At 31.6% G+C, this 26,606-nt stretch overlaps 2 protein-coding genes across 3 annotated transcripts; both read left to right on the top strand.

Annotated features, from left to right (window-relative positions):
• The first annotated feature begins 2,618 nt into the window (after positions 1-2,618).
• Positions 2,619-10,402, top strand: LOC111292965 (ABC transporter B family member 19). 2 transcript variants are annotated; one of them, XM_022885632.2, is made up of 10 exons: positions 2,619-3,175; positions 3,320-3,374; positions 3,801-3,976; positions 4,344-4,544; positions 4,876-5,135; positions 5,231-5,547; positions 5,631-5,854; positions 5,960-6,779; positions 6,916-7,157; positions 8,914-10,402. In XM_022885632.2, the coding sequence occupies exons 1-10, from the start codon at positions 2,930-2,932 to the stop codon at positions 10,120-10,122; spliced, it is 3,750 nt and encodes a 1,249-aa protein (XP_022741367.1). In that variant the 5' UTR covers positions 2,619-2,929; the 3' UTR covers positions 10,123-10,402. The 2 variants fall into 2 exon arrangements, with proteins under 2 accessions (XP_022741367.1, XP_089623121.1); XM_089766995.1 differs by having other exon boundaries at positions 3,320-3,704; positions 8,914-10,358.
• An 11,914-nt stretch (positions 10,403-22,316) lies between these two features.
• On the top strand, positions 22,317-23,731 carry LOC111292719 (transcription factor PRE5-like). Its single transcript, XM_022885235.2, has 2 exons — positions 22,317-22,733; positions 23,350-23,731. The coding sequence occupies exons 1-2, from the start codon at positions 22,608-22,610 to the stop codon at positions 23,500-23,502; spliced, it is 279 nt and encodes a 92-aa protein (XP_022740970.1). The 5' UTR covers positions 22,317-22,607; the 3' UTR covers positions 23,503-23,731.
• The last annotated feature ends 2,875 nt before the right edge of the window (positions 23,732-26,606 follow it).

Below are 26,606 nucleotides of genomic sequence, written 5' to 3' on the forward strand. Positions count from 1 at the left end.
TTTTATGAGAAACATTATCCTTTGATTTTTCATTATAAATTGTCACATTGTTTTGAATGGTACATATAACCACCCTTTTGAAATCAAAGGGAAATTAGACAAAAGGAAATAGGTTTTATATTAGAAGACACTTACAAAATTTTTGAAACTTCATTTAATTTATTCATGTAATCATTTTTAAAAGATAATATTTAAGAGGTCCAAGAGTTAAATCTTAACATATGCAATCTGTGACATCTTTTGTAAAATCAACATATCCAAAACAAAGAAGATATCCTGTTTAGTGATCTAAACAGAAACAGTCCTTTCTGACTCAATCTAATTCCAACCCTGCTAATGCTCCCAAAAATGTGATATGAATGATGAATTCTCCAATTTCCCAGGCTATGTTCTTTAGCCAGGAAGATAATGAAAACAAAAAACCTTTTGTGACACTTGAATTGTAATAGTAACTGCAGGAATAATGAGGAAAAACTAACACATTTTTCCCTGGAAGAAGATCGTTTTTGGAATTAGGATACAGTTAAAAAAAAAAATGGCCAAAACCAAAAAGAATGGTAGCCAAGTTTCTGAAATCTGAACCTTTTCTGATGGCATTCATACAATATTAGGAGCTAGCAATTTATCATGGACTTCCAGGTTTAGCAGAACTAAACTATATATATCTTCAATGTTCAGAAATAATGGTGGCTGAATTGACTGTGTACCATTGGGGTTCAGGAAACTACTGTTTCCCCGCTGAAGATTTGCGTCATCCACTGTATAAATGCTTCCCAAAGATTATTTTCAGGAAGCTTTGAATTTGCTTGTTGTTATTTGAAACAAAGCAGTAAAAAACACTACTTGGGTCTTTTTTTGTTCTTCATTTTGAAAATAATTGAAGCATTATTTTTGTTGCCATTTGGCCTATGTCATGTCTAGTTGGGTGATTTGTTAGCTTGAAGAAGATTTGATGAAGATTGTGAAGCTATGATCTACATGCTTTTATATAGAAGGTGTATTATTTTGAAGATTTTATATAGCTCTTGGTATTGGATATCACAATTAATTTATTTCAAGTTCATGTTGGTATAACATTCAATTATTACCAGCTTCAAAAAAAAAAATTTTTCAATTATTACCAAGAACCTTCCCATATCCTACCTTGTTAGAATACTTTATTGTTTTAATTTTAATGCAAAAAAGCATATGAGTCATATTTTCCTCCATATATATATATATGTTTATTCCAAATAGAATTATACCAAAATAAAATTAAATTGATTAATAGATTGATTTTATTGAGATGTTAAGTATTAACTTGTTTAATTGATGATTTGATTGATATATTAAAAACAATAAATTAATTCTATTAAAAAAATAAATTAAAATTTAATTTAATTAATTTATATAAGTAACTTAAAAAAATGACATTTAATAACTCTGAATTTATTTTATCTCCTTTGTAAAAAAAGTTATGGAGACAAGTTTTTTTTGCACTATTAATTAGCATAAAATTAAAGGAAAAGATGTTGTCCCTTCAAGAAAGTTTCTTTTTGCCCTATGATGAGATTCTCATACGCTAAATTTGTGCTAAAATTCAATATACTTAAGTGCAATCTGATAGAAATTTATTCACAAACTTAACGGTGGGTGAATCTATGGCTTTGGCAACAAAATCTAGTGTTCACAACTCATTGGAGAAAATGCTTCAGGTAGCAAACAAATACCAGTGGATAAAAAGAAGTAATAGAAACCAAAAATTATGAAGGCTGGCATCCTGAGAAAGGAGGCTGCCAACGACACATGCAAAGTGTCAGCAAATGAAAGGGCTTCTGCAAATGACTCAGAAAGTAATTTTCTTTTTCATGGCAATTTAGAATCAAAAGACAAAAACTTTACACAGACAACCAGAAGGGAAAGCAGAAATAAAGTTCACAGAAAATACAATGAAGAGCCAATCAAATCATGACAAGTAAATTACCTTCATTTAATGCCGTTCAACTTTGTATTAATTCTCAAAGGGTAAATTTTCTTGGCAATACCAACCAAGGCAGAGCAGAAAATACTAACAATTTTTGCAGTTAACCAGATTCTCTCATTCTAGTTAACCAGGATCAGAAAACCAACTTCCTATTTTGCAACCACAGTTAAAGTGCCAGTTCAAACATGGCTTTCATTTTTTTGGCAAAATGGCATCTTTCATTTCATTTTTACAAAACTATAGTTTCACTTGGTGAAAATTTCCTTTTTAAAGTTAACTACAACTTAAAAGAAGGATTTAATTTAGTTAATTTTAACATTCTTAAAAAAATCTAATAATAAATAAATATTTATTAATAAAAATTTAATTTTGAGTTTGAATCATCTCAATAATTTTGTATCGGTGTTAATAACAAATGTATGATCCTGAAATTGAGAATTGCAAAATCTGTATAGTTTTTGGTTGAAGAAAAAACAGGTTACTCTGTTTTTATTGAATAAAATAAAAGTCAAAATAGTTATTTTTTGGCTGAAAGTCTTTTGGTTTGACCAATGGTCTTAACGCATGCGTTCTCTCTCTTTCTGTTTTCTTACAAGTTACAATAACTTTGCGATTTCTCTCTCTATATATACACTCACTCTAACACACTGTCGTTGTGCTGCTTTGCTCTTTATTTTTTCTGCCTTCTCTTCAGCTTAGTTGTCGAACTGATAAACTCAAAAACGGCATTGTCAGATTTTCGAGACCTTGAAAAAGAGGAATAGAGAGAGAAAAAGAAAGGGTCTTTAGATCTCTCATTTCTTCTTTCACCCTCAGATCTTCTCCCCTTCTTTCTCTTTCTTTCAATGGCTATTCTCACTCAAAAACTTTAACTCAAATTCCCCTGAGCTAACTCATTGAAGCTCTTCCTTCCTTCCTCTCTCTCTCTGCATTCAGAACTGGTGTTAGCTTTGGTTTGAGTTTACTATGGCTGAAACACCAGAAACAAAGGCAGTCCCAGAAGCAGAGAAGAAGAGAGAACAAAGCTTGCCATTTTACCAACTTTTCACTTTTGCTGACAAATATGATTATTTGTTGATGATCTCTGGTAGCTTGGGAGCTATAATCCATGGTTCCTCAATGCCTGTTTTCTTCTTATTATTTGGTGAAATGGTTAATGGCTTTGGCAAAAACCAATCTGATTTGCCCAAAATGACTCATGAAGTTTCCAAGGTCACTTTTTCCCCTTTTTTCATCAAAAAATATATTAAAAACCAGAACTTTTCCTTTCACTGTTCTATTTTAAACTTTATTATAATGTTTTTAGATCTAAGATCTGATAAATTTTTCCTGTTCTTTTTTGGTTGTTTAATGCAGTATGCACTCTATTTTGTGTATCTTGGTCTTATTGTCTGCCTATCATCTTATGCTGGTATATTTCTATTCCTTGTTCTTATTTGTTTTTTGGGTTAATAGTTTAGACTTTTTTCTTTTAAATGTATACAATCTTCGGAAGGAATCGTTCAGGCAACATTACAGTTGTTGCACCGTGCATGGTCTCGGTCATAAGTGACTCGTGTAGTGTAGCCAGTTCAACCAAATTGGACTGGTGGGTGCGTGCCCACGTGGTCTCAAGGGTGTCTCTTTGTCTTTTTGTTCTTCACTTGTCAATCCCAATACCCTTTTAATAAAATTCTCACTTGCATTTGTTTTTATAATTTTATTCAACACTATCTCCCACAATCGTCCCATCTCTTTCATTGTAAGTACATTTGATTCTTAATGTGGTGGGTAGCTGTTAATTTTATCTGTTAAACAAAGTTAAATTTTACCATTTTTTTTCTTTTTTGGTTGCCAGAGATTGCATGTTGGATGTACACTGGGGAAAGGCAAGTAAGTACATTGAGAAAGAAGTATTTGGAAGCAGTTTTGAAGCAAGATGTTGGATTCTTTGATACTGATGCAAGAACTGGGGATATTGTTTTCAGTGTTTCAACTGATACTCTACTTGTCCAAGATGCCATCAGTGAGAAGGTTGGTCGGTTTGGTTGTTTTTGATCTTTTTGCCTTTCTGGAATTTCTTTTGCTTTTTTTTTTTTTTTTCTGTTTTGTGGGTGTAATCAGATGCTGGCCATGGCGTTAGTTTTGCTTATATGGGTTTGTTGGCTATACATAAATGCGGGCCCCTAACCTTATTATTTTGGGTTTGAACATTTGAACGTGCACGTTAGCATATCTGTGTTATCGTGTACCTGCATCTTTGTTTTGACGTTTGCTTTATGTGATCAAGAGAATACACTAACGGTTTGGATGAAATAAAATTTTCGTTTAAGCATTAAGGACGAATCGCATTAAGGACGAATCATTATTCACTAATTGTTTCTTTTTGGTGAAATTTAAGGTCGGAAACTTTATCCATTATCTGTCAACTTTCCTGGCTGGTTTGGTGGTTGGTTTTGTATCAGCATGGAGGTTAGCCCTGCTAAGTGTGGCAGTGATCCCTGGAATTGCCTTTGCTGGTGGTTTATATGCATATACTTTGACCGGCCTCACTTCTAAGAGCCGGGAATCCTATGCAAATGCTGGCATAATTGCCGAGCAGGTGAGCTATTTTGGCCCAAAAAGCATGGAATAACTTTTAATTATGTCTAACCGGCATATCTTGTTTGTTGGATTATGGACTGTCTATATGTTTTATGGTGATGAAGTCTTGGTACATGGTCTTCTAGTGAACACTCAAGGGAGTAGCTTTTCATTGAACTTTATCACTGTCACTTTCCAAATTCCTGATGGAATTTCAAATTTGATTTTTAATTTTGTTATCAGAAATATGTCCGGTATTACAATTTAAGACCTTCATCTTTGGGAGATTTTCAGGTTATTAATCTAACCTTTTACTGCCTGGTTATCTAAGTCTTTAATTGTCTGGACAGGCCATTGCACAAGTTCGTACCGTTTACTCATATGTTGGTGAGAGCAAGGCCCTTAATTCCTACTCAGATGCAATACAGAACACACTAAAACTTGGATACAAGGCTGGGATGGCCAAGGGCTTGGGGCTAGGGTGTACATATGGCATAGCTTGCATGTCTTGGGCTCTTGTTTTCTGGTATGCTGGTGTTTTTATCAGGAATGGACAGACTGATGGAGGGAAGGCATTTACAGCAATTTTCTCTGCCATTGTTGGTGGCATGTAAGATCTTAAAGCATATGTATCTTATCTTCTGTGATTGAAGGTGAATTGAGCTTTACTGTGGATTATATTGTATAAAAAATTTACTATTGCAGGAGTTTGGGTCAGTCATTTTCCAATCTTGGGGCATTTAGTAAAGGAAAGGCAGCTGGTTACAAGTTGATGGAGATTATCAAGCAAAAGCCCTCTATAATCCAAGACGATTCAGATGGAAAAGTACTGCCTGAGGTTAATGGCAATATAGAATTCAAGGATGTGACTTTCAGCTATCCATCAAGACCAGATGTTATCATCTTTCGCAATTTCTCAATTTTCTTTCCTGCAGGAAAGACTCTGGCAGTTGTTGGTGGTAGTGGTTCTGGGAAGAGTACAGTTGTCTCTCTGATAGAGAGGTTCTATGATCCTAACCAGGGTAATTAAGAGCCTTTGTCATACTTGAAGAATGAATTCTTTTCCCATGGATGTTAGAGCTGATATTTCTTTTTGGCTAAGCAGGACAGATTCTGTTGGATAATGTGGACATAAAGACACTGCAACTAAAATGGTTACGTGATCAGATTGGACTGGTGAATCAAGAGCCTGCCCTCTTTGCAACTACTATCCTTGAGAACATACTCTATGGAAAGCCTGATGCAACAATGGATGAAGTGGAAGCTGCTGCTTCTGCCGCAAATGCCCACAGCTTTATTACCCTACTTCCTAATGGGTATAAGACTCAGGTTAGTCTCCTTGATTTTAATATTCTAGTTCAACTTTAATTCTTAGCTCCATATTAATTTGTATCGCAAAATGTTGATTTTTTGTGCACTTCAATGCAAATTCAGGTGGGAGAGCGAGGAGTCCAACTCTCTGGTGGCCAAAAACAGAGAATCGCAATTGCTAGAGCCATGTTGAAGAACCCCAAGATCTTACTCCTCGATGAAGCTACAAGTGCACTTGATGCAGGCTCTGAGAGTATTGTTCAGGAAGCTCTTGATCGTCTTATGGTTGGGAGAACCACTGTAGTTGTTGCACATCGCCTCTCCACCATAAGGAATGTTGATTCAATAGCTGTTATACAGCAAGGACAAGTTGTTGAGACGGGAACTCATGAAGAATTGATTGCTAAGGCAGGGGCATATGCATCATTAATCAGATTTCAAGAAATGGCGGGAAATAGAGACTTTGCTAACCTATCAACACGCCGTTCACGTTCATCACGTCTAAGTCATTCACTGTCAACTAAGTCCTTAAGCCTCCGGTCTGGCAGCTTGCGGAACTTGAGCTATTCTTACAGTACTGGTGCTGATGGCCGAATAGAGATGGTGTCAAACGCCGAGACAGACCGTAAAAATCCTGCTCCAGATGGCTATTTCTGCCGGCTTCTCAAGCTGAATGCTCCTGAATGGCCCTATTCAATTATGGGAGCTGTTGGTTCTGTGCTTTCTGGATTTATCGGACCAACTTTTGCCATTGTGATGAGCAATATGATTGAGGTCTTCTACTATACAAATCCTACCTCTATGGAAAGAAAGACAAAAGAATATGTTTTCATCTATATTGGAGCTGGTCTATATGCTGTCATCGCATATTTGATTCAGCATTATTTCTTCAGTATTATGGGAGAAAACCTCACAACAAGAGTGAGGAGGATGATGCTTGGAGGTATTAATTTGCAACTACATGTTGACTTATCTTTTCTAATTTTCAGGAGGGGAGGGAGGAGATACTGCTATATGTATACATTGCCTAGCAATTTAATGGTATGTTTGTTAATTTTGTGGTGTTTTCTTCTCTTCAGCAATTCTGAGGAATGAAGTCGGATGGTTCGATGAGGAAGAGCACAATTCAAGCCTTCTTTCAGCCAGATTGGCAACTGATGCAGCCGATGTAAAATCTGCCATAGCCGAGAGGATCTCGGTAATACTACAAAACATGGCTTCACTTCTCACCTCATTCATCGTTGCCTTCATAGTAGAATGGAGGGTCTCTCTTCTCATCCTTGGTACCTTCCCTCTTCTAGTGCTTGCAAACTTTGCTCAGGTAAGCTCACACATTCCACCAATTTCTTTTCCTTCTCTCTCTATCTCTCCCTTCATTTCTAACTAATAATCAAGCTATAATTTTTCCGTTGTGGACTAATGTGGTCCAAGTTCACAGTTCAAAGACCCGAAAACCATGATGCTTGAAAAAATGTTTGCATTTCCGAGGAATAATTTGAACTTATTTAACTGCCACTTTTAGGCAACTTAAGATATTATAAAACAATGTCAGATTTTTTGTTCTTTTTCCTCTCCGGAATCTAACTTCACTTTAACTTTCCATTAAACAACAAAATAAGAAAATGCAACATTGCTCCTCACGACTTTACACGTGCTTCCTCCAAGTTTGGTGCATCAACTTATAGAAATTAACACAAAAAAGAAACCAAATATAATATGACCCCTATGAAATCGCAGTGACCAATAAAATATCCAAGATTCCATGGCCTCCCCATCAGCCTCCATACCACTGAGAAAGTGTTCTTGTTAGTAGCTTATTTTCTCGAGGTTGTAACCTGCTGAATTTTATTTTATTTTTCCTTGGTTTTCTTACCTTAAGTCAAATTTTCAACTTGTCTAGTTTCTCTCACTTTTTTAATGTAATGCACCGACACTGCACCTTACAGTGTATACCAGTTTTTTCTGTCTGATTTTAGAAAACCAAGTGAAAGGGCTTCTGTTTTTTCCTAGGAACACGAGCTTTGGTAGCTTTGTTTTTACTCTCTATCTATCATACCAGATGCCACCAAACTATATGATAGTTTCAAGAGATTCTTGTCCCGTGATCATAAAATTCATGATCTTATATATTTTGAAGATATTGTCTTCTTTTTTCTCGGTAACTTTGTTTTTATTTCCCTGGAGAATGTCAGGTTGCGACAGTAAAACAGTGTTATGGCAGTGCCTAAGAGATAGATAGTGCAATGTAACGATGTAGCTTAGGCACGTAGGGTTGTGAATATTCACACAGTAAAATCCTTGTGTGTTCTTGTCGTTTAAGAGTTTAGGCCTCAGTTTGGGGGGTAGAACCTGGTTTGTTTTTTTCTACTGAGGCCAACTGACCGTTGGTTGTCTCCGTGTGCTGGACAGTGCTCATAGTTGGTGCATGCTTTATAAATAGTGAAATAGGACTACAATTACTTGCAATATGTACAATGTCATAATCACAATCTTGTCCTTGTGGAAGGAACTTTATTTGTCTGGTCCTAGCAATGAAGTTAAGCCTGATTTGGCTTAATTTTGATAGGTCCCACCTTATTCAAGCCAAGGGCCAAGGCAGTGATAACTGTTTGGAATTTGGACAAAGAAGAAGGAAAAAGAATTGAATTGGCCTTACCTAAAATAGAGATCAAATCAAGCACTGAAATTCAATATCACATGTGCACGCACGCTTAGGTAGTGGCTAGATATCAGATTTTGTATCTTTGTGTGCCATTAATAACTGATGTTAGAATGTTAAAGCAGTGTTGGATAAAAACTGACGATAAGATGGTTTCCATTTTATAAGTTCTGAAATGAAAAAAAAATTGATGTGTTTTAAGTTTTACAATCTAACTTTTGTATTATATAAATATTTAACCAGATTACTCCAAAATAGTTTTGTTGCCATAGTAATTGTGTTAGGTTTTGATGACTTCAACTTAGAACTCACTTTGATTGAGTTTGACTCCTCTTTTGCAGTCTTGAGTCTTAAAACCAACTCATATCTAACATGGACAGTTTCCAGACAGTTAATTCTGTTTTATTTTGCACTGTAGCAACTCTCTCTCAAAGGGTTTGCTGGTGACACAGCTAAGGCACATGCAAAGACTAGCATGATTGCTGGTGAAGGTGTAAGCAATATCAGAACAGTTGCAGCCTTCAATGCGCAAAACAAGATCCTTTCACTATTTTGCCATGAGCTCCGAGTTCCACAAATGCAAAGCCTTCGCCGCAGCCAAACTTCTGGCCTCCTCTTTGGCCTATCTCAACTTGCTCTTTATGCTTCTGAAGCTCTCATACTTTGGTACGGTTCCCACCTTGTAAGCAAAGGTGTCTCCACATTCTCTAAGGTTATCAAGGTTTTTGTGGTCTTGGTGGTCACTGCAAATTCCGTGGCAGAAACTGTAAGTCTTGCTCCTGAAATTATTAGGGGTGGTGAAGCTGTTGGTTCAGTGTTCTCCATTTTAGATCGTTCAACCAAGATTGACCCAGATGATCCTGAGGCAGAGCCATTTGAATCAATTCGTGGAGAAATTGAACTCAGGCATGTTGATTTTGCATATCCTTCACGACCTGATGTCATTGTGTTTAAAGACCTTAACCTTCGAATCCGTGCTGGCCAAAGTCAAGCACTTGTTGGGGCTAGTGGCTCTGGCAAGAGTTCAGTCATTGCATTGATTGAACGATTCTATGATCCTACAGCTGGAAAGGTTATGATTGATGGAAAAGATATTCGGAGATTGAACTTGAAGTCTCTTAGGCTTAAAATTGGATTGGTGCAACAAGAGCCTGCCCTCTTTGCCGCCAGCATTTTTGATAATATTGCTTATGGAAAAGAAGGGGCAACTGAAGCTGAAGTAATTGAAGCAGCCAGGGCGGCTAACGTGCATGGTTTTGTTAGTTCATTGCCTGATGGGTACAAAACACCAGTTGGTGAGAGAGGGGTTCAGCTCTCTGGGGGTCAGAAACAAAGAATTGCAATTGCAAGAGCTGTGCTTAAGGACCCAACAATATTATTACTTGATGAGGCCACCAGTGCACTTGATGCAGAATCAGAGTGTGTGCTACAAGAAGCACTTGAAAGGCTAATGAGTGGCCGCACAACAGTGCTTGTGGCTCACCGTCTATCAACAATAAGAAACGTTGACAGCATTGGAGTAGTGCAAGATGGGCGCATCGTAGAACAAGGCAGCCACTCTGAATTGATTAGCCGAGCCGAAGGAGCCTATTCTAGGCTGTTGCAACTACAACACCACCATATATGAGAGAGTTTTTGATTGCAGCAACATGGCCTTGTTGGGCGGTAATTATGTTTGGGACCCCATTTACCTTGTGTTTCCATCTTTCTTTTTTGAATGATGATAGCTGTAGATATTGGAATGTGGAGACTGTATCTTGAGAAGTACTGCCCCATTTCCAATGGGTAGGAAATGTTATATTATTGATATCTATGATGCATAAGCTCCTTGTCTATCCAGTTGGTCAGGACCGTCAGGTGATTGATTTGCTTTGAAATTTTATAATACCTATAAAGTGCAAATCCTAGACACTACCTTTCCAGCCCTCAAGAAACCCTTTTTCTTGATCTAGCTTTTCATTGCATGTGTTTGCTGAAGGGTTCTTTTCTGTTCTAGATGAGGGCGTCTCCTTTTTCATGGCTTCCAAGGCCCACATGGAGTACTGGATGGTTTAGCACTAACAAGATAACACTTACCTCTTTCTAACAAAATATACTGACATATTCATTCATAGCATATGGTAATGAATTATAAAAGAAAAAGATCCTAGGTGCAAAGTTGAAGTCTATGCTGCAAAAATGGATGACATGACCCACTATCTGCATATCTAAATGGCCCAATTTCAAGCAATTTTTTGAGTGAACCTTTAAATGTAGGTACCCCTTTTTTATACTTGAATTCAGTGTGTATTTTCCAAAGTCTCCGTCCCATGTTTTTTGAAAAATGAAAGTGAAGCATGGGCCGTTTCTATCATCAGAATGATTATAGAGTTCATTAAAAGGTGCATTTCTGTACTGGGTATATCATTAAGGTGGAAAATTAAGTAAAGCAAAGGCATGGCAGAGGACAGATGTAGATGGAATGGGGGTTCTCACTTCTCAGTTTGAGGGAAAAAAAAATCAATCATGGTGGGTCATAGATTGATGCTGATTTAAAGACACTTGGCAGAGATGATGGATCATGTCAACATTTCGTATGGTTCCATTGCATTATAAATGCCTGCAAAATTTTTCTGCGTGTTAGGTACTGCTATTGCCTAGCAAGAGGTTTTATTGCTTATGAAGCCATAATAAATTTGTTATCAGGCTCCCAGAACATTACACACAATGCATCTCAAGCAAGATTGCGTTAATCACAAGCCGCCTTATTGAAAAATTTCCCACTCCACAGCTATATTTTTGTATAAAAAAAAGTAAGAAAACCACTGTAAATATCAAATGGAAAGTTATTTCTCCATGAAGTGATCTGTAAACAAAGATTTCAATCAAGGTATTGTTTCACTACATTTTTTTGCAAGTATACTTAATCGCCTTACATGTATATTGTAGTTACAGAAGGTACATCGAAATCAGGTGTAAAACTTTCACTCCAGAAATTAAAGGCTGACATAATCACATGTTGATAAAAAACCCAGTGATAAAATGGCAGAAACCCAGATTGGAATTTAGTGCAGTGTATTCCTGTTAGATTCTTGAGGGGTCCTTTTTGAAGACTTTACCAGTGTCCTGTATCTGCTCAAAAACTATTGGTGAATAGTCTACAAATGTTGACTACCGCTCGTCACATTAGGGTCTGTGTCAGAAAGCTTCAGGCTCGTATTGTTTAAGGCCAGGCCCTGTACCATTTTTGTTTTCTTCTGGCCAAAATGGAGGATAGATAGCATACTCTCCAAGACATTGATGTCTCAAATTGCAGAATTTAATCACATCAAACAATTCCAGTACCTATATGTTGGGCCAATCTACCCTTTACCTCAATTTTGAAGAGAAATTTCTTCATATTTTTATGGATTTGCCAGAATGAAATGAATTTTGATTTGAATTGAAGCACATATCAAGTTACAGATGATGTAAAGTATCTGAAATTTATATGAAAAAGTTTCTTGACATTGTTATTGATACCAAACCAGGACATCCAAATGAATGATTCCATGTTCACTCTTTGCTCACCAATTATTACAATGATTCCCCTTTAATACTTAAAGCAACAATATATGAAACCATGTGATAACAAATATTAATAAAGCAGCCATGCTTATAAAATTTAGAACATTGAAATCTAGCAATAATGGAAGCAATCATGTAAATTTTTGTTATAATTGATGTCCAGACTTAAAAAGAAAAATAAAATTGAAACCATATCTCATTTTAAAGATTAGGACTGAAAATGTCATGGATAGTAGAGTGACTACAAATAATGATTGAGATGTTTAAACCTTTAAGGAGATCAAAGGGCCATATTTTCTCATCTTTCTGCTAAAAACTGTGTAAGATAATGTTAGGGATAAGTCGGCCAACAAATTCTTTCAATAATTCTAAGCAGAATTTGATGGTCATAATGCATAGAAGGTAATCACTGGGGGAGAGAAAGATCCATGTTTTATCAATCAAGGCGCCCAATTTTGGCTGAGTTTTGTTTGTCAGCACTCTTTGGTGAACAGCCCATTGATAAAGGCTTGTCTTTACATATAATTTTTTTTGGTTGTAAATTAAGGGGAAAAATAAATTCGTTGATATGGAATTTAGCTCGATTAATTTTAAGAGATAATATTGAATAAAAATTTAGAATTTAAAATTTAATAATTATATAATTCTTTTTCAAATATATTGCAACATTTTATGTAAAAAAAAATAGTAACAGATAAGATAACAAGGGAAAATATACAATCCAAAGAAAAAAAAAAGCAGAAGGAAACCAAGAAAAAATGTGGGGTTTCAATGTTTTTCATTTTGAGCCTAAGCCATTTTTTTTTTTTTTTTACCTTTTCTATGGCTTTTTTCACTTTGTAGATTCTTTTCCCACCTGTGTTTTGTTTTGTTTTGTTTTGCCCCCAAAAAACATTTCTGCCTTCCCCATTTCTTATATTTAATTTAATGAACTTTTATCATAAAGTTTTTACCTATAAACTTATAATAAATATACTAAGGAAAAGACCATATTGGGCCTAAATGCAAACCAATCAATGAATGTGGGTTTTCAGCTGATAGTGAACCATCAGTCCCTGTCTGTACATGGGCTAGACCAAGTCTTCTACCACAACTGAGCTATGGGACCCAAACTCAGCATTGCATAGCCATGGGTTTAGCCCACTGGGAACTGAATCAAAACTAAGGCCAGTGCAACTTGGGAAAAGATTAACTTTTGGGTGTTGCTTTTTCACTTCAATCTTCAAGCATGTTTTGAGATGTAGATGAATTTGAAGCCCAACCCAAATTTCCATAATATGGCAATTGGCAGGCAAGCCAAGCCAAGCCAAGCCCCTTCTTCGGTTGATTCAATGTGCACATTTTTTTTTTTCCTGTTTGGGAATTGGGTTGGAAAGAACGAAGATGAAAGACTGAAGTTGGAAGGAAAGGCTCCGGAAGCTCGAATATTAGCATGTAACTTTACGAGGGATAACAACTATTAGATCAACCGTTAAATTATACCACAACTCTAATACTTTTTTCACGTGTAAAAATAATAGATTTAAATTGGGGAAGATAACCATGTTGGGACGACGAATTTATCATGAAATTTAAAAAAGTTAATGTTACAAATAATTTCTAAATTATAATAAAATGTTTAATGTGATATCTAAATTTTAAAACTTTTGATATAATACTTGAATTATAAATTTATTAATCAATATGATATTTACTTTAAATTAAGTGATTAATTTCAAATGATAACACATGATGAATAAAAATATTTCAAATATCATATTAATTAATAAATTCATAATTCAAATAATACATTAAATATCATACTAAATATTTTATTATAATTCAAAAACTATTTGTAATATTAACCAAATTTAAAAACTTCATTATATATAAACACAAAAACATATATAGTATATACCTTTACACACATACATATATATATATATATATACACATATTTTATGTATGAATGTGAACGTGTACACATATTATATATATGCATATATATTTCCATCAATATTTAAATAAATTAATTTAATTGCTATAAATATGCTTGTGTTTTCAAAGGGTTTTTTTTTTTTTTTTTTTAAAGAAAAGATTTGATTAGAAAAAATGGATACTTTTTGTTTGTTTTGAAAAGATGACTTGTCATTTCGTCACCAATAAACAAACGAGTGGAGAAAGTTTTCTGAAACATTGGAGTGAAATGTGGTATGGTTGGTTTGTTTCTTTAGTAGCTCCTAACATTATATGCTTCCAACCTATGCCCTCCTTTTCACTTTCATGATTTATGATAGTGAGCTTTTTTGGCCTTCTTCCCTTTCGGTTGTCACCTTCAATCAAGTTGGCCCTCCTTCACCGACATAAAAAAAAAAGATAAGAATTTGAAGACTAAAAATATCAAATTCGAAACCTAATTTAATTAATTCATAAATTATTTCTACGAAACTAAATTTAACAAGTCGAAATTTAAATTTTAATACTTTCTTTTATTGAATTTATTCTCAAATTATGATTTCCATTATAGAAAAATTAAAAATATTGATTTTTATATTTTAAATTTAAATTTCATTATATATGAATTTTCATTCAATTTTATATTAATTTGTTAATTTATTTAATTTGCTCATCGATTTCTTCTTGAACGTAATAGTTGTGTCGTATTTGTTGAGTAATACTTTATTAGAGATTACAATTATTATTCATACACGTAACCTTATTAAACAAAATCAATTAAATTATATTTTACAACATTATGAAAGAGTTATGATCTCACGAATTTGATTATATTATCATGAAAATCAATATGGTTCAATTATAGTCATAGAATCTTAATTCATAATAAAAAAAAAAATTACTCAAAATACTTTAATTGGGGCAAATATGGTTTTTAATAAAAAAAAATTTTAAAAATTTTAAATTGAATTTATAATAGTAAATTTAAAAATTAAACTTGGAAAAAAAATTCCATCAATTTTGTCTTACAATGAGGTTGCTACCACGTCATGTTCATGGGATTCAAATTTTTTTTTAACAAGTTTCGTTAGAACTTTCTTGATTATAGATTGAGGTTGGGTTTGGATTTGGCACTTGAACATAAGTTTTGTTCTAACCTTTTTTATTAATAACTTTTTCTTTTCAAAATTAAAGATTCGTCTTACTTTTTTATTTTCTTCTGCCATCAATTTCAATTACTTATTTTAAATTCCAATTACAATGTTTTAACCATGCTTTTCATTTTTCATGGTGGAATGAATTTCTACATCTTATTATTGCTTTCTTTCATGGATAATTTCCTTTTTGTGATTAATAGTGGAATTGATATAAACTTTTTTCAACATCTTAATAAAATAATAAGCAAAAAGAAAGCTAAATGATCATGAAAGAGGAAAAAAAATAAAGGTAAATAGTAAGAATAATTGAACTTTCTTTCCAATCAATTTTTTTTTTTGAAATATTCTTTCCAATCACTTAAACGTTTTTGTAAGTAATGAAAATTTCAGTTTTCGGTGATTTATTGTCTTAGACTTTGAATTACATATGGCAAATTAGATTTTTGTTAATAAAAAAGGTCAGATTTGTTCAATCAAAATATTTTGAGTAGTTTTCATTCATTTATTATGAATTAAGATTTTTCGTTAAGATTTAATCATGCAAAATTTTTACTATAATTTTCATTAAATCAAATCCGTGAATGAGATAGAAGAAGATAATATAATTTGTTATACTCATGATGATATGAACTCAATTTAAAAATTTCATTTACAAATCTTAAGATCCATAAAGGGGATTTAAGGAACGAAAGAAGGTTATTTCTCATTCATTGAACCCAATGTCTCATATGCAAAAAAACAATAAAAAAAAAAAAAAAAACTTGTGGATAATTTTAGAATCAAGAAAATTGATGTAATTAAGCATCTAGAGAATGAACAAAATTAGTAAATCTCATCAACGCCTAGTGGTATGAGTAGCAAAGAGCTCAATTCTTCTTAAACAAAGTCTCAGTTTCAAATCTTATGAATGAAGAAAATAGATTTAATAGAAATTGCCCCCCTTATGGGATTCGACCGGACTCGATTTCGAATTAGTTGAAACCCAAAATGGTTACCGGACATCAGGGATCCCAGACCAAAAAAAAATTAGTGAATTTTCATTTTTGGAGTCAAGATTTTGAGTAGATGATTCTTATTTTCCATTAATCTTCTTTCTTTCCCAACTATTTTAATTTGTAAAAGCATATATAGATTTTCTTAGTGAGATTTAAAAATTGAATTTCTTCAAACAATTTTGGTTCGTCCATTAATGAAATGTAAATTTGATTAAATTTAAATCCGAAACTTTCATAATTTATAATAAAAAAAACAAGGAAAAAGAGAAAAGTAAAAAGAGAAAAAGAAGTCTAGAAATAGCATAGATGAGATGAAGCTTTATGTATATGACTTTCCTTGATACTCAAAAGCACATGAATAAATCATGGTCGGCGCATTGGTGAAATTAATATCGACATTTGACTAGAGCTTTACCTAGTGTCCTTTTCCTTGTTCTGTATTTTCTTTTCTTCTGCACTACATAAAATCAATACATTTAATTCCTTTCCCTATGAGGAAACCATTACACCTACTTTTTTTTTTTTTTTTCTGATTTTGGACTTAGGGGCTAAAGTCATAAATCCCTAGAGTAATCAAGCAAAATCTTGAAGTTTTAAAGCAAGAAGAGAAAGAAAGGAAGAGCAAAACTAGTGCTATATGGAATTTATTAAAGAAATTAAAACTAACTAATTACATTTTTTTAGAGTTTGTTTTTCAACCTCCTTGGTGATGTCCGAGATAATTTTTCTTTTTTTTTTTGCGAGAATAGAAATATTATATAATGATTCGATTTAATCGTGATTAATAAATTGACATATCTAATTATACTCCACCCATGTATAAGATAGCAATTCAATGTAGTATCTAATGTTGTCATGATCAGGTAAAACCGATCAATTGAAGTGGAAATTGAAAGATAATTCGATTTTGAAATATATAAAAATTGGATTATGTTTGAATTAGGATTAAATTGCTAAAAAGCAAAAATAAAATAAAATTCTTTGAATTAAAAAAAAATACAAATAGAATTTCTTTTTGATACATATGAGAGGTAAATGAAAGAATGGAGATTTGAGCTTTGAAAGCACCCGATCCTCTCAAAGAGATCAACAACGGTTACATCAAAGCTTGAATTGTTGAAAAAAACAAATTTTGAATTCAAATATTCATAGATTAATCTACCCCTACAAGATCAAGTGGGTAAAAAGCAAAAACAAAAAAAGTGCATGGGATCCCAATTCTCAATTATCCCATAAAGAAAATGGGAATAGCATGGTAGATGGCACTCAGCCAATTATGTTTGGCAAGAAAGAAAAAAAATTGGGTTAGATAAAAGTTAATGGTGACAATTAAAGATGAGAACAAGGTGGGTGAGAAAATGTCAATTATCTATTATTACATGAAAAACCATACAATAATCAAGTAGTTCATGCTAATAAAGATACCATTAACTTGTGAACAAAGTTGGTGGCTTAATTTTTCCTTGAACATCATTTATGGTATGTCGGGGACCATAAAAAAACAAATGAAAGTACTTTTTATTTTGGTTTATTAGTGATTAATCAAGCATAATTGAAGACAAAATCTGTCGGAGACTCAATATCACCTATTAACCTTTTCACTAATAGTTTATAAAATACTTCTATCTTTATATTATTTTCAATGAATTATTTTTCTTTAAAGGCATATAATCATCTCTCTACCTTGGATTTAGGTTTTTAATTAATATATACAAATTCATTTTAAATTAAATGCTTTATTTATTAAGACAGCATCGATCTTCGATACATCATATTTTTATTTTGGCAAAAATAAAATTTGAGGAATTAATATAATTGTGCTTGAATTTCCTCAAGAAAAGCCACATGCAAGAAGCAGTAAATGGAGGTCAATTTCCTTTTCTAATTAGAGGTGATGTCTATTGGACATTTTGTACAGTTTTGCTATTTATATACTAAAGTTTTTTTTTTTTTTTCTCTCTTTGTTTACAAGTACATCTCCATCAAACATAAAATTATAAAATGTCTTTTTCTTTTTTAAGTCCCCATATGACAGCCTTTATTTCGCAGTAAAACTCTAGATTCCAGCTTCTATTTTTTTATAATTTTCTAGACAAAAATAAAATAAAATAAATTACAAGAACAAATGTTTCACTTGCATTGTTTTTTAAAAAATAAGTGTATGCCTTATCAAATTGATTAAAAAAGCATGCAGTTAATACACAATAGTGACAATTCGAGTTGAAGAGTGTTGTTGATCTGTCGACATTCATATATGTAATTCAAGTTTTTTTTTTTATATATAACTAGCTGCTTTCAATTTGACTCAAGATGATCTATAATTAATGTGTTGTTTCTTGAATAGGTCATGTCATGTATACATAACTTTTTGTTTTTTTTAGAATTCTTCAAAATTTTATTAGTTAATCAATAATTTGCAATTTTTGCACAATTTAAACAGTTTAACTTCACCATCAACATCATCTAGGTCTAATTTAAAGGGAATCTTTCTATGTTATATATAAAATTTTGAACATTAAAATTACGAAATATAATTTAATTAATTCATAGAATTATTTTTAAAAAGTAATATAAAACAATTTTAGTATTCAAATATCAATATTTACAAACTATTTTTCAATTTTTAAACTACGATTTTTTTATATAAAAAAAAAAACTTGAACATTTTTTTTAACTTCTTAGTCTATATTTAATCTCCTATCCTACTACTTACTAGTTAAACAAGATATTACGTATATAAACTACCTTTAACTCATAATATTCAAGTACCAACTCCAATAACATATCAGATGATTCAATGATTAATCGGTAAAAAATATACATTAATCCTTACTTATATATATATATATATATATATATATACATTTCCAAGACATTTTTGTAGACAAAATTGTAAGATGTATTGGATCAAAAAGTCAATAATATCTCCGAAGTTAGCTAGGTCGGTTGCTAGTGTTTTGTGATAAACATTGAATTAATTGCAATAGTTATTCCCTTTTTATTTCAAATGTGAAATTATCTTTGCAATGGCTAAATGTTAGCTCAAGAGAAATAATATGGAAGAAGAAGAAAATAAAAGAAGATAATTCGAGGAAGTGTGAGCAAAGACGGATTTGGTATTTATGTTTGTGAGGGCAAATAATATAGATAATATTAAATATAAAAAAATATAAATATAAATTAACTCAAATACATAATAAATTATTTTGTTTATACACAAAGATAACACATTATAATTATTTTTATAGGTTTTTTAGTGCGAAAATAAATTTTTTAAACATTATCTTTTTTATTGGGATGATAGTTTAAAATAATTTTTTCATAATTTTGGATCCGATGAAAATCATTTAAATCTAATTAAACATGAACTTACTTTTGTAAAATGTTGTATGTCACTATTATTGATTTTGGATGGTTCATTCAAAATTGATTTTTTCTTAATAAGATATTTTTTCACAATTAATTAAATTAGATAATTTAGTTTATATAATTTCTAAAAAATAAAAAGATAATATTATAGTTTATATTAGATATTAAAATGTAATTATGCAAACAAAATCAATATGCATATTCTATTATGTATTTTGAGTTGTAATTAAATAATATAATTTTAAATATGAAAAATAATTTCGTAAAAATTAAATTATTTCATTGATCAACTTAAGAAAGTACAACATTCTTCAATCATAATCTACTTATAATATAAATATAAATAAATCATATATTAGGCTCCATATCAAACTATTTTACCAACATAAAAAAATTTAAATAGCAAATAAATATTAGGTGGAGTAGAAAGAATATCACTTTGTATTTTATTTGTATTATTTTTTAAATGAAATGATGGTCTTTAAATAAAAAAATTATTTATAAATGTTTATTTTATTTATATTTATACATGTGAACCTATTATTTTTGTAAAATAAATTATTTATATTGTAATTATAATTTTGTTCTTTTAAATATTTATAAAAATATCATATATATATTTTCATTTTTAGTGGGGGTAAATTATAAAAGAATTAAAATTTTAAAAAAATTTTGTTAATAATTTCTAAGGGACATTAAAATCTCAGAGCATGAGTCTTTTGCCCCGCACGGCTCTTCCACGCAAAGATCAATTATCATGTGAAAAGGTAACCGAAATCGACATGTCAGTGACGGATTTGCGTATGGGAAGAAAACATACGCCTCTGCTCGAAATAAAGCCACCCCAATAGAATCAAGAAAAACTGTCAAAACCTAGATACCCTATATTCGTATTGCAATTTTATATGCGAAAACAATATGAAAAAAATATATATATAATTTAAAATTTTAATAAAAATTATATGAGTTTGATAAAAAAAATATATTTTATATTTGATGTGTTGACATAAGTTTAATATGATAATTTTTTATATTTTATACGTATTTAATATGATATGAACAAGATACTTAAATTTATAATGAAATTTGGAAGCAGGAAAGATTCCTCTGAATAATGTTGATTCAAGAATTTGCTGGTGGATGGAAAAAGCTTAATCTGGTTGTAGACCCTGGAGCAATAAAATCCAGAGAAAGTGAGAGCAAGAGAGAGCTGAAGGGGGAGGGGTCGATCTATATAGAATGGGGGCAAGATCAAAATTTTTTTTCCTAATGACACGTGACTCTGCTAGACAAAAGCATGGAAATTTCATATCCATGTCGTGTGTACGAGGGAAAAGTCATGTGATTTCGAGGGTTTGAAAATCAGAGAGGGTTCCAACACTCACGTAGTTATGTCCAAAACAAAGAAGAAGAACAATTATTTGAGAGAGAGAGATAGACTTGAGATTTTTGCTTCGTTGCTAAAAATTCACTTACCAATTAGTTACTAAAATTTTCTTATTTACAAAAATAAACACTTAATCAACTTCTCTCCCTAAAACAACAAATAGTTATTGGATCAACCAAAATTTTATTGCAATGTGTTAGGTAATCATGGGTCTCAGTGCACATGCTTATCATCAATTACCCTCTCTTCCAATTTTTCTTTCACTAATTAACAATTCAATAAAAAAAAAAATAAAGACCATATAAGATTTAATAACTAAAGATCTCATTAATATGTGTTTTTTAGCGATAAAAAATTTTTGGATTTTGCTTAATATATTTTTTTATCGGATTTTATAAATTTATAAAAAATTATATTTTAACCATCTATTAATAAATTTGAACTCAAAGGATAAAAAGATTATTAACATGTGTTTTTGGAAGAGAAAAAACATTAATTATATATGTTTTTAAATATAATCTTAACCAATGTTAATAGACATTTGTTAATATTTCTAAAGAATGTCTTTTAAGTTTTTTTTTTTAAGTTAGTTAAATTTATTTTTTATAGTAATATTTTTGATTAAATGCAACAATTGAGAGTTAATATTGTAAATTTTAAAGTATAAAAAAATTAAATTACTTAATAGCTTTAAAAAAATATGTTTACGAGCTTGTTAGCAAAACCCTTAACAAACAGTACTAGCTTCTTCTCTTCCTCTCCAGTACATTAACAGAATCTAAAATGTCATGTCATCCCAAAGTCCCAAACCATTTTAAAAAAATTCGAAACAGATTAAAAAATAATAAATTCCAGTTTCTAATATATAAACCATTAGCAACTGAAATGAGATCAGAACCCTGGCTGTAGAGACTGATTAATAGGGAAGTAAAGGCACCTGAAAGATGGGAGTTAGGAGAAGAAGAAGGAAAAAAGTTTAGAAAAGAAAACAGGGTTTGGTTTTTCTGAATGAGCAAAAAGAAAAAGGAAAAGTGTGAAAAGGTGATTTGGGGGTTATGGAATTCAGTGTTTAAAAGAAGGTGTGGCTGGAGAGGAGTGGGGAGGAGAGCAGAGGGAAGGGGATGATGATCACATGGTATTGTGAATTGAGACATGCACGTGAAGGCCCACAATGTTAGCTCAAAAACAAACATTTTTCTTTAAGCCCACTTGAGATCAAACCCCAAGTTGGGAACATGAACAAAAAGGTTTATTACACTTCCCTCTCTCTCTCTCTCTCACGTTTTCACTTGAAAAAACAAAGCCTTTAGTTCAACTCTGCTTTCTCCAATGCACTTGTCTTCATCACATCCAACATCACTGCCTTTGTTATTGTACTCTCTTTCTCTCTCACACACTCACTTCCCCCTTGGTGGTCCTTCCTTCCTACCTCTTTATATCTCTCTTATCACTTTCACCATTTCTTCACATCTTATATCTAACACTACTACTATTACTACTCCTCATTCTTCTGCTTCTACCTTTTTCCTTTCTTGCCAGACCAAAACATTTTCTATTTATATGGTTCTTTTCCTTCCCCATTTGCTTATCTGGCTTTAGCTTGGGTCTTGGTGGTTTAAAACCCGTAGGCTTATACCAAGGGCAAGAACATTTCTTGGTTTTTCCTCATTTTTTTGCGAAGCAGCTAGCTGACAGGTATAAAACCTTAGTGTTAATTTCCAAGATGTCTAGCAGAAGGTCAAGGCAGTCGACAGCAGGCGTATCCAGGATTTCAGATGATCAAATCATTGAACTTGTCTCCAAGTTACGCCAACTTCTTCCTGAGATTCGCGATAGGCGATCTGACAAGGTACTTCCAAAAAAAAAAAAACTTATCTCTCTCTCTCAATTTAGTTCTCCTTCCCTGTTTCAAGAAGAACAAGTAAAAAGAAGTTGAATTTTTTCCAAAGTGTAAGGACAGTGGAAACTGTAACGTAGGTTGATTCCCTGGTGCATGTGCCACATGGGAATAGTACATTTCAGTTATAATAATGGTAGTCTTCGAAAAACAGCTTGAAAACTTGACCCGGATGTCAAGGAAACATTTTTTTTTCATAGGTTTCAGCTTCTCATTGACTTAAAGCAGTGCCCTGATTTGACTCTGGAGGAGGATGCCAAACCTTCCTGTTTAGTTAATTAAGGCACCGTCTTAGCCTTATTATGTGGGGGATATATATGATAATTCACAAGCCCTCAATAGTTCTCATTATGTGGGGGATATATATGATAATGCACAAGCCCCCAATAGTTTACTTTGTCGATCAAATTTTAGTCTACTTCATCTACCCACTTTGACTCGGTTCGATTATGTTTCGTAGATAAATCGATGATACTATGCAAAATAGTAGTAATGTGGAGCAGCTTTGTCAGAAGAAAGTGACATATTTTTTAACATGGCATTGAATTTGAATGTACTCCTGCTGCAGGTATCAGCATCCAAGGTTTTACAAGAGACTTGCAATTACATTAGAAGCTTGCATAGAGAGGTGGATGATCTAAGTGAGCGACTCTCCCAGCTCTTGGCTACAATTGATACTGATAGTGCCGAGGCTGCTATAATTAGGAGTTTAATTATGTAATAATATGCCAACTTTTATTATTTTTTCTGCGTTGTACTTTCTTACTAGGTTTTGGTCACTAGATCAAACAAAAACTAGAATATATATTATATATTTTAAGATGCTCCCCCATGTGGAAGAGTGTGCACTGTAATTACGTTGTATAATAAATGGACTTGCACTAGCAAAGCCTTTAATTTTAATGGCAATACTATTACTTTTGTTGGTATAAGACAAGCTTAATTAATTTATATATTCAGTTTCTTTGTTGGTCCACTTTTATTTTATTTGATTCAAGATTTAACTAATGTATATGTATATGTATATGTATATGTATATGAGCATTTGGTTCAATGATAGTTATTATATGTATTTTTTCTCAAAGAATTCAGTTATTCAAGTCCTCTTTTATCAAATTAGAGTATAATTGAAATATTAATTTACATGAAATTAATATGATTAAAAGGGGTTGTCCATTTTGAAACAAGAGAAGGAAATTAGAATGATGTGTTATCCTAAGCTTTTTGTCGGTAAGTTGGGATCAAATGTGTTATAAAATGCAATGAGGAAGCCCCAAAATCATCATTAGAGAGTGATTTGATGGAAGACTAATTAAGTTTTGCTAACCATGACCTACATGTTTGGAGATTTTCATTTCTTATATGTTTGCTTAATCAATATAATATTGTTCGTTGCCTAAAAATAATGTTTGTTATATCTATTTGTAGAACGATGAACTCTTACTTTTAATAATCATCAATCAAATTCTGACAATCTTTCAGATATTAAAAAAAAATTTGTTAAATCTTCAAACATTTGCTTGACATGTTTCTCTAGGTGTGATCGAGTATGATAATTCTAATCATTTTCAAAGAAACAAAATGCTAAAAAGGGTTAAGACAGAAAACCCTGGATCAGAAAACCAATTCTCTTCTTTGTTGGACGTTGTTTCACATGAGTCACAGGCAATGTTGGATCAGAATCCGACCCCCCAACACCCCATCCAAAGTCTAGTCATTTGGAACATGATGTCCTATTGCTTCAGAAACTTGCTGATCTTTTAGTAAACATGATTTGAGCGACAGGACTAAGATCGATCAATCCAACGATGACACTCGATTTCCCAAAATTACCATATACAAAAATATAGTAAGATCACTATTTGACGTTAAACTTAAGCATTTTCTGCAGTAAATGATATGGAGTTTCACTATATATATACATGAAAAACAAAAATGAGGCTTTATTAACTCTATTAATTTGCATGAAATTTAAGGCCTACAACAACAGGAAAGAAGTTATATAAACTTCATAGCTATAATAATAGAGTTCTGTCTTAATCAAGTACAATATCTATGAATCATAATTTTATAAATAATTGCTTGATGAATCATGCTTACCTTAGCATGAAGAAGCTTACGCAACATATTCAATTTTTAAAATTTTTATATATTTTATACATTAATTAAATTGGTACATGCATGTCAATGAAATCCTTTATTTTAGATGTGTGAGAGTTTTGTCTTTTAATTTTTATTGGAATATTGATATAATTGAGTTGGCCATGCATTTGCTATATATATACACACACATGCACATGAGGAAGGATCAAGCTACAGGGGAATAGACTAATGTGTAAAATTATTTAGTTTTATATCCTTTTATAAAATTCATGTACGATTAATATTTTAGCAAACTAATCATTAGACTTAACGATATAATCATATCTATCGTGCACTTATCATATCAATCGAGAATATTATTTTTTTTGATATTATATATTTAATGGTTGAATTTTATATATCAAATAAATAGTTAGACATTTTAATTAACTTGAAATTTGACGTGTATCATGTATATAAATAAAGTATGGAATACATTATTAGATTAAACAAATATAAATTCTATAAAATATTATAAAAAAGTGTAAAATTAAATTAATTTTATACCTATATAAATAAATCTCTCCTCTCTTTTTATATTTATATAATTTTTATTAGATTTATTCATGAATCGAGTCTAGGTTGGACATCTAAAAACTCTACCCAAGGCTCGATCAATTGGGCTCCAAGAAACCCAAAATTTTTTAAAAAATATTAAAAAATTAATATTGTAAATATATTTAATTAAAATTAAATAAAAACTACTTTTTAATAATTAAATATAATTCAGTTTAGACCAAGATTGAGCTTAAAAAATCTTATCCAAATTCCAGCTTGGGTCGAGTCAAGCCTGCACTGAACAGGTCTAATCTTTAATCCAAAATATTAATTTAAAAGGTGAATTATAACAACCTTTAACAGTATATAATGATTAATTAACTACCACTAGTGAATCCCTTTTAGAAAAATCAATTAGATTTAAGAATCACTCCAACTCCTAGAAGGATTAATGAAAGATTATTATAATTATGTAGTGTTTGACACTTGGAAAAGCAAACCAATTGAAAATTGACATTAATAAGGAAAAGGATTTTAACTTCAAGGATATACGAAGAACATACGTATACACATATACATATATATGTATACATAATAATTTTTAGAAATTATTTTGAGTTGGTCAAGTATCTTAATTAAGCAATGCAAAGTGAATGAGGAGATGGCCTAAACCTATTCAATATAATTTATTTGCTTTAATCATAGTAGTTAGAAACATTAATAAGTTTACACCTAAATACAATATTAACATAACTCCCACGCAAAGTTAGCAATTTCACATGGCAAGTGGATATTATTCTATATTTTGTTAGCTTAATTCTCAATTCACACACACACACACACACACACACACACACACATATATATATATATATATATATATATATATATAATGATCCACTTACACTATCAATTTATAAGCGTTGATATCAACTCAATCTAATGGTTGATGTAAATTAACATTTAAACATAAATTTATTAGCTTTTTTTTTTTTTTTTTTTTTCTTTTTTGTTGAGTTTGGAGTCTTTCTCTTTCCTCTTTACTCATCTTTGTTATCTACTTTTTTTTTTTTTTATTTCCTCATTGTTAGAAGCTTAGTTTCTCTCTTTGTCCTAATCTCAAATGCTATGATCAATGTAGTTAAAAATATTGCACTTCATCTAGTGGCAAAATTTAAAGAATTT

Source organism: Durio zibethinus, chromosome 10 (genome assembly GCF_047325235.1).
Source record: "Durio zibethinus cultivar Kanyao isolate XHJ-2024 chromosome 10, ASM4732523v1, whole genome shotgun sequence".
Classification (NCBI taxonomy): Eukaryota; Viridiplantae; Streptophyta; class Magnoliopsida; order Malvales; family Malvaceae; genus Durio; species Durio zibethinus.